A 14,593-nucleotide genomic window follows, 5' to 3' on the forward strand; every position below is an offset into this window, starting at 1 on the left:
TGGAGTAAGGAAATAGGATGGGAGGAGAGTTCTCTCCTGGGCGCTTTCAGGAGTTGGACATGTATTTGCCTTAGTTCTGACCCTCAGTTCCTGCTTGACATTTCCTGAATGACAGGACAGTCTTGTTGTTCACAGTACTTTTGATCACACCTGCATTTATGCTAATGAAGTGACTTAGAGAAAGACTCTTAGTAGTCTCAAGAAAAGCAAGTCACTAAAAACACCAGGTGTTTGGAGAGTTAAAACTTTCTGCCCTTCTTACCAGACTTTAGGGATTAGGGTAGAGCAACTGGGAATTCAGCTCTATAAATCTCTTAGACAAGAGTATCTAAGAGTATGTGAAGATACTGCACGAATGAAGTGCCCAAAGGAACCCGGACACTCCACGGAATGGACCATGCCCTAGACCGTACCCTATGCATCATCTCTGCCAGTGGAAGTGGAAGAGCTGACAATACAAAATGGACTCATTATGTCAAGAACCTGTAAGCTGAGTCAAAGATGTGCATAAAGAAGCTTGCATGTGCATGCCTCCATCTGTAGTCCAGGCAGGCTTTGGTTCTGCACTGTCTCCCACATAGCTATAACTACAGGCCTATGCTACCAGGCCCAGCTTCACCATGTATTTCTGAGTTTTCTTCAAATCTTGCTTGTCATCTCGTAACAGGTCTGTGTCCAGAAACTTCACAATATTCCAGATAAGCTGGGACCATTGTGTGGCAATGGCTGTCTCCAGCAATGAACTGATGCCAACTTTTCCCATGAGCTCCTGAGGGGAATGAGCTTTTGTTTGATCTTTTAAAGACAGGGTCTCAGTATATATCCCTGGGTGCCCTGCAACTCACTATGTAGACCAGGCTGTATACAGAGATTCATCTGCCACTGCCTCCTGAATACTGGGATGAAAGGTATGCGCCACCATACTGGGCTATGAACTTTTCTGAAGCTGTTTATCTATATTTATTTTGTTTTAAAATGTTCGTTTCCCCTAACTTCCTCTGCTGTGTTTGTATTGGTCAGTGTTCTCCAGAGGATCAGAACCATTCAATCGCATTAGCTAGTTGCTAATGACCTCAGCTGCTTGTCTAGCCTATTGACGTCGAAGATCACAATCCTTCAGCCTCCTTTGATGGTTTTCACTGTGTGCTGTGGAAGTTCCCTGTATGCCTTTTTCCTTTGGGAAATTCTATATGAGCTTTGTAGAGGATGTGAATGTATACAGGGGTGGTCACTAAACAAACACAGAAGCTAAAGGTTTACGGTTCCAGAAACTCTTAGGCACTTACACCTGGTCCCAAGGATGAAAACACACAATCTAGAGAAACATTGTTCCCAGACTCATAGTCTGAGGCCTTGGTAGTTGAGGGCAGGAGTTCAGTTAATAAGTATAGAGTAGTACCCTCAATTGACTCCCTGGGCACATGACTTACAGGATGAATGGCATGCCCCAGCAGAAGCAGATTCTGTTAAGAAGCTAGACTGGCTTGATCCCCTCTGCCATATACAGGAACATACATGGAAGGAATTAGAATGATATGGCATAATGGAAGAAGAGTAAGATATCAGGACACTTCTCTTTGGGGAGTGTATGAGGAGAGCGGGCTCATACTCTAAGATTCAGGCATATACTAATGCAATTAGGAAACAGCTCAGTGCGTGTTATGCTACATGGCATAAACACAGCATCATGCCCCTAGAAGGATGAAAGTTGTTCTTATGGGTTTGTTTCTCAGGGCTCAATGTCTGGTACCTCCTGACCTCAAAGGAATGTGCAGGAGGGAGTATAAAGGGGCACTTGGTGTAGTTGCTTAACTTTAAAGAACAATAGGGACTTAGGTGCTTGCTGAACTTATTGATTTTGCTTTAAAGAAAAATACTGTAATGAAGTTGATGAGCTCTTTCATTCTGGATGTTGAAGAATAGGGTTAAAATGGGTTAAAAAACAATCTATGAAAAGATCATACATTTCTTGGAATCATTGAGTCAGCTTTCAACATTACCTGTGATTAAGCTACTATGCAAATATAGAGTATTTTTAAAAACCTACTTTAATAAGGGCTCTTAAATGCTTCAACCTTCCCTCTAGCCCACCACCCACCAGAGGTTGTGGAAAAGAAAGATTAATAGGAAATGGGGGTTGCAGACCTTTTTAGAAATAGTTCTTTGGGGCTATTCTAGACCAACGTAAATCAGCAACAGCAGTTCAATCCAGAAGAAACCTTGAGGTGCCACCAATCAGTCTGAGTCCATGGAAATGGCAAAATATCATGAGAAGTTCTTTGGTGAGTTTCTGTCTATGAAGGCACAACAAGTGAAGATCAGCAAAGAAATGTAAGGCGACCAATACAAGAACTTCCTCCCAGTCTCTGTGGGGTCATATTTATATTCTTTCTAAACATCACCTGACCTGTGTTTGCTTCAGCAAAACATCCTTTCATCTGTCTGCACCAGGTGACAAACAAAATATCATATGACATAACTGAGTTTCCAAAGAAATCAGAAATTTCCACTTCAGAGTAAAAAAAAAAACATGTAGCTCCCTCTCCCCAATAAATGCAGAAGCTCTCCTGATTTACCCTCAGATGGTGTCAGTCTCCTTCTCTTTCCAACTCCATGCTTTGGGACCCACTGCAGCTGAACTTTGGCACAACAGGGTCTATTTCCTTATTTGGCTACTTCTTCTTCCTAAGACTGACTAGCAAGGTCCAGCTATCAAAGTATTGAAGTCCAGCAATGAAAAGCCCCCTTTGGTTCACCTAATTTACATGCTCAATTAAAATTAAACACTTTATCCTAACACAGGGTGTTTATACCTTGGTACCTTTATAAACTCCCATTTTCCTATGGGCCACATCTGTCTCCTCTCTATCCAGAGGCAGTCCTTTGTCCTTCTGAGGAAAATACCCCTTACCTCTTACCCCCCTCCCTTACCCCTTTCTTCTCCTCTCCTTTGTTCCCTTCCCCTTCTTCCTCTGTCTCCTGTGTTTGTCCCTTATCTCTTCTGTCTGTCCCTCTGAGGCAAATACGTTTTCCTGTGCTTGGTCTGAGATCTCAATTTTGGGGATCCCGAGCCAATACTTTTTCTTTTATACATTATGATTCATAATAGTAGCAAAATTACAGTTATGAAGTAGCAACAAAAATAATTTTATGGTTGGGGGGTCATCACAACACGAGGAACTGTATTAAAGGGTCACAGCATGGGGAAGAATGAGAACCACTGCTCTACAAGATCAACAAGTGCACTTACCCACAATGCCATCTCTCTAGTCCCCTGTCTTGTACTTCTTACATTTTTTTGCCCATTGCTTGCTAAATAACCAGGACACACACTTGTGAGGACTAGATGAGACCCTGAGTGAATGTGTATTGTTGATATGAGTACAACCATGTCAAGGAACCTAATGCCTCCGACTCAGGGAGTGGCAATGCCTTCCCTGGCTCAGAGCAGTGGGAAGGGCTTCTCTTGACCTGAGCTCGGATTTTGAAAGTGTACACAGAAAGTACCAACCCACAACTGCCTCCTTCTGGATGACAGCAGCCCGAGACCATTCTCCTTCAGAGACCCTCTCTCAACATCAGCTAACCCACTTCCTTCCCATTCTTTCTCTTTATAACATGATGAGTTTTCAGCTGCTGCCACTGTGTCTCCATCAGAGCACACAGCCCATCTAGTCCCAGCTTTTCTGTGCATGTATCTGGTGTTTCTATGTTCTCCACTGCCCCATTCACGTCAGGCCCAAGGCTAAGCAGGTAGGTAAGTAATGAAAGGAGACAGACAGGTTACTCGATATTCTTCATTATCAGAGCAGATTTGTTCTTCATTCTGTAGAAAGGAAGCAACCTACAAACCTTCCAAGTGGTGCGGCTGTACACCTACCTGCTGGCAGCCTGTTCTCAGCCTTTCAGTCTAGATGTCATCCAATCAGTGCTTCAGGAGGAATGGGAGACTCGGGAGGTAGCCTTGGTGGGTGTGAACTTCCCTCCAGTGTACACAAAGAGATGATAAGGACATAAAAGGTGAATCTGAGAGACAAGGTTGATCACTTGGACAGAAGGACAAGACTAGACTTTGGAGTGGGTCTGTTCTAGTTTGCTAGGAAATACACATCTGAGAGAGACAGATTTCCCTCTGACTTCCCAGACAGCCAGCTCTCTGAATGCAGCCTAGTTTAAAGATTCAAAGGTTTGCATTTATCCAAAGGCATTTCAAGCAAAATTCTGATTTCAGAAGCACCGGACTAGTCAGTGTGTTGAAACGACAGGCAGTGTTCAGAGAAACTGGCTGAAATGCAGAAAGAGTTGAGTTTCATAACAAACGCTATCCTGTCGTAACCCAGTAGTTTCTGGTTCTACCCCTTGTTGCTCAGAACTGCTGAAAGCTATTTTTGTTTGTTTGTTTCTGGTTTTTTGTTTGTTTGTTTGTTTGTTTTTGTTTTTGTTTTTGAAGTAGAGTCATAGTTATTCAATATTTTTTTTTCCCATCAAATATGGGATTAGGTCAAATAGGCAACGTCCACCTGGTTGAGAGAGACGAGGGTGTGGCTGAGTGAGGAGTAACACTCTGAGAAGGTGTTATTGGTGGTGAAAGGAGTAAGTGTAGTTAAACTAAAAGGAATTACGTGTCAAAGCCTCAAGCAGAGAGGAGTCTGAGAAAGCCATAAAGAAGTGCCCATGCGTGCCTCTTGGATGGCCTGGACGTTCTCTTTTCTCTCTGTAACAGACCCCTCTCAGCTTTCCCCAGGCTGAACTATTTCTGGCAAGGCCTAGGGCTGCCTGGCATCAGCTGTTTCCACCAATGAGCAAACACCCACTTCTGTGTCAGGCTCCTGGGACTCGTGAGAAGGTCAGCTGGAGCCGCTAGCCGAAAGCGCTTGTGGGCTTGTAGCTACAGCTTTCTTCATCTCTATCCAGCACTTTCCCCGTTAGTGCTTGCAGGAATTATTAAATTTTAGCTGTGGTTTGGTGAAATTAAGAAAAATTTTTTTTCTAACATATCAGTTCACAGATTGTCTTAGTCAGGGTTTCTATTCCTGCACAAACATCATGACCAAGAAGCAAGTTGGGGAGGAAAGGGTTTATTCGGCTTACTCTTCTACATTGCTGTTGTTCATCACCAAAGGAAGTCAGGACTGGAACTCAGACAGGTCAGGGAGCAGGAGCTGATACAGAGGCCATGGAGGGATGTTCTTTACTGGCTTGCCTCCTCTGGCTTGCTCAGCCTGCTCTCTTATAGAACCCAAGAATACCAGCCCAGGGATGGTCCCACCCACAAGGGGCCTTTCCCCCTTGATCACTAATTGAGACAATGCCTTACAGTTGGATCTCATGGAGGCATTTCCTCAACTGAAGCTCCTTTCTCTGTGATAACTCAGCTGTGTCAAGTTGACACAAAAATAGCCAGTACACAGATCCAAGGACTGTTTGTTTTCTATGAAGTCCTTGGAAACCCTGAGAACACAGCTTAGGATCTTAGGTGGAGGCTTCTGGGGGTTCTTTCATCAGCTGCATCAGGAAGTCTAGATCACTGTCTGACTAGGAGAAGGACAAAAAGCATCAGTCAATCAATAGCTGAACAGTATAAGAGATATCAAAGACTTCATAGATGGAACTAATATCTTAAAAGATTTACATTCAAAGAAAAATACCCGTCACTCAAACTAGAACTAAGAAACTTTTGGAAGGGAGGGAGGGAGAGAGAGAGAGAGAGAGAGAGAGAGAGAGAGAGAGAGAGAGAGAGAGAGAGAGAGAGAGAGAACTAGCTATGAGAAGCACATCCTTTAAGAAGTTTCCAGAAGTAATGGCCACCTTCACATCCTGAGCTATATCAGTAGTTTCACATGTCTCCAGTTATCCGAGGGCACAGCTCTCCCACCCAGTTTAGTTTGCTTCCTAATCTGGCTGTATATGCAAGAGGCCTTAGATTATAGTAGGATTTTTGCTTTAGATTATAGTAGGATTTGTGGATGTATCTGTAGAAAGTACATTTCCACATTTAAAGTGGATCATCCCTTATTTGACGAACACTTGATTGGCCAGCTGATGGCAGAAATGACTGTGGTGAGCTAAATCTGCAGAAGATCCCGACAGCAGTGACAGGCATTGTTGCTGCAGGTTGCTCTCACACATGTTCTTACAACTGCTGGCTGACGCTCCAATATACTATAGCATAGATGCTTTGGAAGACCATAGCTTGGCCTGGGGAAGTGGGTCTGTAGTAGAGCATTCTCCTGGCACACTCCAGTCCCTGGGGTGCAATGCCCAGCACCAAAAGAAAAAAAAAAAGAAAGAAAAGAAAGAAAAATCAATGCTCCCTTTCTTTTGAATGGGGAGAAGGTTTTGTTGCAGATATGAAACAGAGAACAGCCAGAGGAATCTAGAAGAGCCCAGAAAAAGAAAAAAAGAAGCAAGCCAGGCATAGCAAGAGCTAGAGAAACAGAGTATGGGGAAAAAAATCATTCGGGTTATAAATTGCTCCCTGTTCTAATTTGTTTCACATCTCAGCAGGTTCTTTTCTCTTTTCTATATACGTCCAAGCCTTTAGTAGCTTGTACAAACGTGTTACAGGGATTTTGGACATCTGTGCATTATGATTGCTATTGTTTTTTTCCCCTCAGACTTATCTCTAAGTTATCGAAACTCTGGTGCTCACAAAGTCCTCTCCCTGTCACTCAGACAGCTAGAGACTAGGAGGTTGTACAGAAGGCAGCTGGAGCCACGCCCCCTTGCCCCCACGCCACAATCAGCACAGGATCCCTGATTGTTCCTGGGATGCTCAGCCCCATCCTCAGGTATAAGTTGGTGGATTCTTTCTTCGTTTTGCTTTCTTGTGATGGGGTTGCCCCTGTTGGCCTGAAACTACCAAGTCTTCTGCTTCCGTTTCTTACACCAGGCTTTGAAAAACAAGTTCTAATATAAACGGATGCATGCAGATATTCCCATACCAAGGCACCCTGGAAAGAAACTCCACCAGCACAGCTGAAGTCGAGTGGCCCTTGCTTTATTAATACAAAGCACTCCCATTGTCTCAATTTATCTACAAATTGCACTTTTGACCATGCACTTCTTGGTGACATCGATGTAGTTCACATCCTTGCCGAACTCCCTACAGAGTGTGGCCTAGCCATTCATGGGCTCCCCCCCCCCCGGCCCCCCGCACTCCCTGAAAGCTTAAAGTTTTAGGGACAGATTTCTGGTTGTATCTTGAAAACTACTGGCCTCTGGAGTCACCTCTCCCCAACATTTTGAAATTCCTTTGTGGCTGTTCATCCTTTGATGTTTGCAGATCTCCCCTAAGGCTACTCTCAGGGTGAACCCGAGTGTTCCACATGAGGAGATAGAGAACAGGTTCACATAAAAAGACATTCCTGACCCTGCCCTCCACGCCACCACCCCCACAAACCCAAAGCAATACACTTTACATGGTCAGGGTTTCTCTGTGCAGTCCTGGCTGTCCTGGAACTCAGGTCATTTCTTTTTACTGCTGTGGACTTTCCCCGGAAAGTTTCTTGGGAGCTCTGAAAAGGACGCAGACTCTACCCTTCAGATCTCCATACCTCTGTACCCACTGTAACCAGCGACGTGTGCACTGATTAGGTAAGTTAGAAAGACTGCTGTGTAGGTGTAGTTCATCAAAAGACCCTCACTCACATAAAGACCACAGAGACCGCCATCGCTACAAAATGCATGAGGATTTTTATTGATCCAACATGTTGGGACTCCCCTCTCAGCACGCAGGCCAGAGGAGAGACCCAGAACAAAGAAAGAACACACTTTTTATACCTTTGTAAGGGCCGGATATAGGCCGGATATAGGCCGGATATAGGATATTGGCTTATTTTAATTGGTGTTGTCAATAACCTTTTTAGACATTGGTTGGCTTGTATAGGGTCACTCTCATTTTGTCTGTCCTTGAGGTTTTTAGTGTGAGGCAGGGCAGGGGAATTGTTAATCTTGTTTTTGACTGTTAAAACTATGTTTCTATATTTCTTTAGTCAGCCAGCTTTATATCTGACTCTGTACTTGGCCTGCTTGTACAGTTTCAAAAGTCCTTTTGGGAGGGGGGTGAGATACTGGGTAGTCTTGAATTTATTTTGGATATTACATAGGAAACTTGATCGAAAGGTCAGGAGGGGTCATTGGAAAGAGATTGACTGACATTTTAGTGTTAAGGATGAAAATTGCCCCAAATCATAGAAAACAAGACAGAATTAACCCCACAGATGTGACTCCCCACCCACCTACCCCACCCTCGTTCAGTCTATTTTGTTCAAGAACCAACAAAGTAATTTTGTTGGTTCTTGAAGGTCTACCAGGTCCATATGCGGTCAAGGATTGAATAAGGTGAAAGATTGAACAGGGCCAGGCACACTCAGTGTAAATGAGCATGGACTCTGTTTAAGCAGAAGTCTTTTCAAACACCTGAGCTCTATCTTCTATACAGCGACACTCCTGCGAAGCTAGTTTTATTTAGTCCTGGTATTTAGTTGATTGAAACAATATTTCAGACCTGTTCCTTCTCAACAAGCAGCTCTAGCAGACCATGATGTTTTTGAATGAATGTGAGATATGGTCCCTAAGAAAAGATGTGAGAGTTTAGAAATGGTATTGGACTTCTCCAAATGGTAATGGACTTCTCCTAGATTTGGGAGAAATGGTTATAAGGAGGTCAAGAGAGGTGCATACCCATGGAACAATCTGTGTGAAGTGCAGCCAGGGCTACAACTTCAGGGACCCAAAGTCATCCTTGTTGGCAATATCTCTCAAGCAGTTACTCTGTATGTTCCCTTCAATGTCATCATCTTTCCACTTTGAAGAGAACTCTTTTGGATACTTGATCTTCTGAGCATTGAGGAGTTAGTTAGAGCCTGTAAGAGAGCAGTAGCCTCCTTCCATTGCACAGAAGACTGTTGGGGAACCTTGCTGTTAACGTAGCAGTCCGCCATGACTGGATGACTCTCTGAGCCAGGCACAAAATCCAGGGGGGGTGGGGGTGGGCATAAGAGGGGATTCCTTTTCTCAGCCCCGTTTACCTGTCTCTGCCTGTCTTTGTCTGGAGAGTGTCCCTTGTTTGAAAAGTGACCTTATACCTAGCTCCCTGAAAGGCTGCGTAACTCAGCACACATGCCCTGTTCTAGCTTCTCACCTGCACAGTAATTTAGGTGCTGTACTATAACCAATCGGCCCTTCCTGCTTGCTTGAAGCCATGACCAATTTGCCCTTTCCACCTGTACCCCTAAAACAACCCTTATATATTGTATCCCTGAAACAATGAAATAGACCTGTCTCCCTGCAGTGGTCCCTGGAGGTTATTCCGTCTATACTCACAGCTGGTCAAACCCTATTCTCCCCCTCCACTCCCTTTCTCCCCTCAGGCTCTGAGGAGGATGGGATGGGGGACAAAAGAGAGGGCATAAAGGAGGGACTTCGAGTTTTCAAAACAAATCCCATCTTCTTTATGCAATTTCACTCTTAGCTCACTCAGTCTGCAGCATAGTTTTCATTTGCAATTAACTTTAGTATCTAATGAGGGTTAGCTTCTCTGGGAAACAAAATTATGCGGAATAGAAATATGAAGTACAGCTCAGTTTACAGGGAAGTACCTCAACATTTTCTTTTCTTTCTCTTGTGGCCATTTAGATGCCCCTGGTGCCTGCTCTGATGTCCTCTCTAAAAGCCTGGGCCCTGCTTCTGCTCCTGCTGTGCCTGCAGCATAGCCTACCTGCCCAAAGCACTTCCAGGAGGCAGTTCATGGAACACCATCACCTGAGTCCAAACAAAATGTTCAGTGACTACAACTGTGATGTCCTCATGACAGATAAAGCCGTGAAACCCAAGCTCTCACACCCGTTTGTTTATATGACATGGTACAAAGTTGAACATATATGCATTGGTAGCAACTGGAGAGATCGCTACAAAAACTTGTATGTTTGGGCTCAGACTCCCATTAAGGTCCTCAGGTGCCAGTGGGAGAGTTTGAAAAATAGATATACAGAGAGAAGGAGTTACAGCTACGTTCAGTTCCATTGCAATGCTGATGGGTATGTCGACAGCATAGAGGACATAAAGGCTCTAGAGCCCATCCTGTAGAAAGTCTCATCAGCTCTGGATGGTTCTGAAAGAGCAGGGAATAGTTCTCAAGTGTCAACCCCCTTCACCCACACCTCACTCACCTACCCCCAATCCTCCACCACCCACCCTTCACCCCTACCCTCTACCCCACTCACCCTCACTCATCCCCCACCCACCCCTCAACCTCCACGCCCTGCTTACAATAGTTACTGTTACTTCTGTTTTGCAATTGTCTGTCAGTGTTTTGCAATCAATCACATTGATTCTTGGTATTACAATTGTGTTTATGGGTTGTCTGCCTGCAATAACATTCTTTCCTTGTTTACCTTCTTTTATTCACATTTTCATGACTCGGCTCTCTGCTACTGTGACAAAATGTTTGAGAGAAAGCATTCAAGGGAGGGTGTATTTGCCTCCTAGTCTCTGGTCTGGTCTGTAGTCTGCTGGCTCTGTTGTCCTCAGGGAAGAGTGAGGCAGAGCATTGTGGTGGGGAAATGTGGAAAGTAGACAGAGAAGGAAGGAGAAGAGTATAGGGACAAGATAGGACAATGGCGGCTCCAGTGACATACCTCCTCTAGGTGGGCCTTCAGATCCACTCAGCTATGAATTCATCAATGGATTAATCCACTGCCAAAATAATTACAGCTTTCATGACCCAACTGTTAAATAAACCTTCAACACAGGAGCCCGTGGGAGGACATTGGACAGCCAAACCATGCCGGCATCTTCTCTTGACTTATCCAGGATTTTTGCTGATATCATCATCTTTATGCCTATCCAAACCAAATGATCTTCCCTTCCCAGAATAAATTGTTATTCCACTGTGTGTCATATGTATACATGTTATATGTGTAGACTTTGTTTTGTGTATTGGTGTGAGCAATGCAGTTACATGTAATATGAGGTTTTACTAGATGTGAATATCCAAAATTTAATCCCAAGGTGTATTTTATGTATGCACTTGCATACATGCGATATATGTATCCCTGCTGAGTCTTGACTTGGACAATGGTTGTGGTGGCACCTATACTTCTAGCCAAATGGAAGGGCAATAGATAACTAACCTATTGGGTCAAATAACATGTAAGTCTCTGGTTCATAGCAGGTAGTCCAGGAAATTTGTGGGATTCCCCTCCCCCTTCTTATCCTTTGACTTGGAATTTTAATTTTGACTTTGATAAAACATACATGAGAAGTGTTCCAATCATTTGCTCCTCCTGACTGGAGAAGATTTCTAACATGAAACAAATATTATGGATGATGGAGAGAGTGCTCTGTACATAAGAACACTTGCTGCTCTTCCAGAAGCCCCAAGCTCAGTTCCCAGCACCCATATCAGGAGGCTTACAACCATCTGTGATTCTAACTCCAGAGCACCCAATGGCACCTGCACTCATGTGCACATAACCACACGCAGGCACACACCTACACATAGTCAAAAAGAATAAAAATAAATCTTAAAAAACCCCTCAAGACATACATGAAGCTGTAATTAATGTGGAAGCCATAAACACTGCCTGACCAAGACTGTCTAGCATGTTGTACTGACTAGTTTTAAAACAACTTGACACACAATAAAGTTGTCAGAGAGAAGGGAACCTCAATTTCGAAAAAAAGCCTTCATAAGATCAGGGTGCAGACAAGGCTGGAGGACATTTTCTTAATCAGTGATCAATGTGGAAGGGCCTAGCCCATTATGGGTGGTGCCATCCCTGGGCTGGTGGTCCTGGATTCTATAAAAAAGCAAGCTGAGCAAGCCACAAAGAGCAAGCCAGTAAGCAGCACTCCTCCATGACCTCTGCATCAGCTCCTGCTTCCAGGTTCCCGCCCTGTTTGAGGTCCTGTCCTGACTTCTTTTGATAATCATGAGCAGTGATATATGAAAGTATAAACCAAATAAAGCCTTCCCTCTCCAGGTTGCTTTTGGTTGTGGTGTTTCAATAATCAGCCTGGTTAAGACAGAGGTCAAGATGGTTCAGCAGCAGATATAGAGGTCTGAATGAGAATATCCCTGTAAGTTAGTTTCCAGTTGGTAGTGCTGTGTGGGAGATGATAAAACCTTTCGACTGTGGAGCTTTGTGGGAGGAAGTATACATTGGAATAATCTTGGAGAGTTTATAATCTCATCCAAATTCCTGTTTGATCTCTCTGCTTTCTGAATGTGGTTGAAGTTGTGATCTCTCAGCTTCCTGTTGCAGCTACCTGCTGCCATGCATCTCCATAATTATGGACTCTCTTCCTAGAACCATAAGCCACAATAAATTCCTTCTTCCATACCTTCCATACCAACAAATGACCTCTGGCTGTGGTCATTTGTTGCAGTCACAGAAAAGTAACTAATCAAACAGGTAAGGGGTATTATTGCCCACAGGCTTCAAGATCTCTGAATCCTGGAAACCACTTCAGAGGTAGAAGGAGAAAACTAATGACACAAAATTGTCTCTGACGTCCATATGCACCATGTCATGCCATGCACTCACACACATGCATCACATACAGACACACAATAATAATAATACATCTTAGTGGTTTTAACATTTTTTATTATGTGTATGTGTCTATGTGGGGGGATGCATATGTGTGAGGGTGCCTGTGGAGGCCAGAAGATACTGTATCCCCAGAAGCTGGAGTCACTGATGGTTATGAGCTACCTAATGCGGGTGCTGGAAACCAAACTCATGTCCTCTCGAAGAGCAACTACTCCTGACCACAGACACATCTCTCTAGCCACCCCCTAATCCCGAAACTCCAACACTTTTCTTCTGTAAACCATACATGAACAGATAGCATTTACTGATTCATTAGGGCATTTGTCTTTGGGACCGGGGAAGATGGGTTTTACTTGGTGAAGTGCTCAACATACGAGTATGAATGCTTGAATTCAGACCCCCAGGGCCTGAGTGTGTGTGGTTTGGAATTCAAGAGGGAGTCTGGGGGTAAGAGATTCATTAAGAGAGAAGAGTTATTAACACCATGGACAGACAGCACCGTGACTGGGTCTAAGAAGAGAGTTCATGCCCCTATAGCCGAGTGAGGGGGCCTTTCTTTTTTAAACCTCTTTCTAAAAAAATATGTATTTATTTATTTATTTTATATATATATGGGTACACTGTTGCTGTCTTCAGACACACCAGAAGAGGGCATCAGATCCCATCACAGATGGTTGTGAGCTCCCATGTGGTTGCTGAGAATTGAACTCAGGACCTCTGGAAGAGCCGTCGTGATCTTAACTACTGAGTCATCTCTCCAGCCCTGAGGGGTCCTTTCTTATGGTCTCAGAAAAAGGGGAAGATTTTTCTGTAGTTAGGCTGCTCTGATTTCCTGATAGATGGCAGGGGAGGGGAGGAAGTCTTGCACCGACAGGAATCAATGGATGTGAGGGAGGAGGAGGGCTCCATCTGGTTGTATTGTATCTATTATACTGTTGACCTTCTGTGGTGGTTTGAATAGGTATAGATAGCTTCCATAGACTGTGTTTCAATGCTTGGCCCATGAGTATTGGTGTTGTTAGATGATGTGGCTTTGTTGGAATAGATGTGGCCTTGTTGGAGGAAGTGTGTCACTGTGGAGACAGGATTCGAGGTCTCCTATGCTCAAGCTATGCCCAGAGTGGAACACAGTCTCCTTCTGTTGCCTTGAGATCAAGATGTGGAATTCTCAGCTCCTTCTCCATCACCATGTCTGCCTGCATGCTGCCATGCTTGCAATCATGATGATAGTGGACTAAACCTCTGAAATGGTAAGCTAGTCCTTCTGTGTCTTAGGCCTTTACTGCTGTGAAGAAACACCATGACCACAGCAACTCTTATTAAAGAAAAATGTCTAATTGTGACTAGCTTACAGTTTCACAAAACACATAAACACCAATCTCAGTCAGACAGGGATAATTTATTGAGCATTTGCCCAGGACTGAAGGATCAGGGCTGCAAATCAGATTCAGGAGCTGATTGTGACCCCCAGCCAGAATCCTACAGAGCTTATAAGCCTGAAATCCACAAACATGTATGCCAAAGTATTCCACCAATCAGGATTTAGGGATAGGGAACTTCCTTAAGAAAGTATCTTTGTTATACACTTATCCTATTCCCATTGGTTGGGGTATTCAACTGTGGCAGGGTTACTTGACTTGCCTAGCATCCATGTTCCAACTTGCCAAACTGTATGTCAGTTGCCCATGTACATGTCTCTTTTTTCCAAGTAGGATGTCAGTAGGAGGTTTTGAGTCTAAGTTTATTGTGATTATCTACACAAAGTAGTTCTAACTGACCTCTATTGTGGTCAGTTTCCAAGAACACCAAAGCACAGGACATAACAGAATATGCAATCAACTCAGGCATGAGAAAGTTTCCCAGTAACAGTGATAAGAGCATATGAGAAAGTTTCCTTGTAACAGTAATAACAGCATAAAATGGCTGGCAAGCCAGGCAGCAGTTACCCAGGCCTTAATCTCTGGGGTGTGATTTAGCTGTTGTTACTATTTATTAAAAGCTAGTGTGTGTGTGTGTGTGTGTGTGTGTGTGTG

At 43.9% G+C, this 14,593-nt stretch overlaps 1 protein-coding gene across 1 annotated transcript; it reads left to right on the forward strand.

The window, feature by feature from the left end:
• Positions 1–7,434: 7,434 nt before the first annotated feature.
• LOC110309948 (epididymal secretory protein E3-beta) lies at positions 7,435–10,897 on the forward strand. Its single transcript, XM_021182694.1, has 2 exons — positions 7,435–7,596; positions 9,640–10,897. Exon 2 carries the CDS (start codon positions 9,640–9,642, stop codon positions 10,087–10,089), a length of 450 nt encoding a protein of 149 aa, XP_021038353.1. The 5' UTR covers positions 7,435–7,596; the 3' UTR covers positions 10,090–10,897.
• Positions 10,898–14,593: the final 3,696 nt, after the last annotated feature.

Source organism: Mus caroli, chromosome 14 (assembly GCF_900094665.2).
Source record: "Mus caroli chromosome 14, CAROLI_EIJ_v1.1, whole genome shotgun sequence".
Classification (NCBI taxonomy): domain Eukaryota; kingdom Metazoa; phylum Chordata; class Mammalia; order Rodentia; family Muridae; genus Mus; species Mus caroli.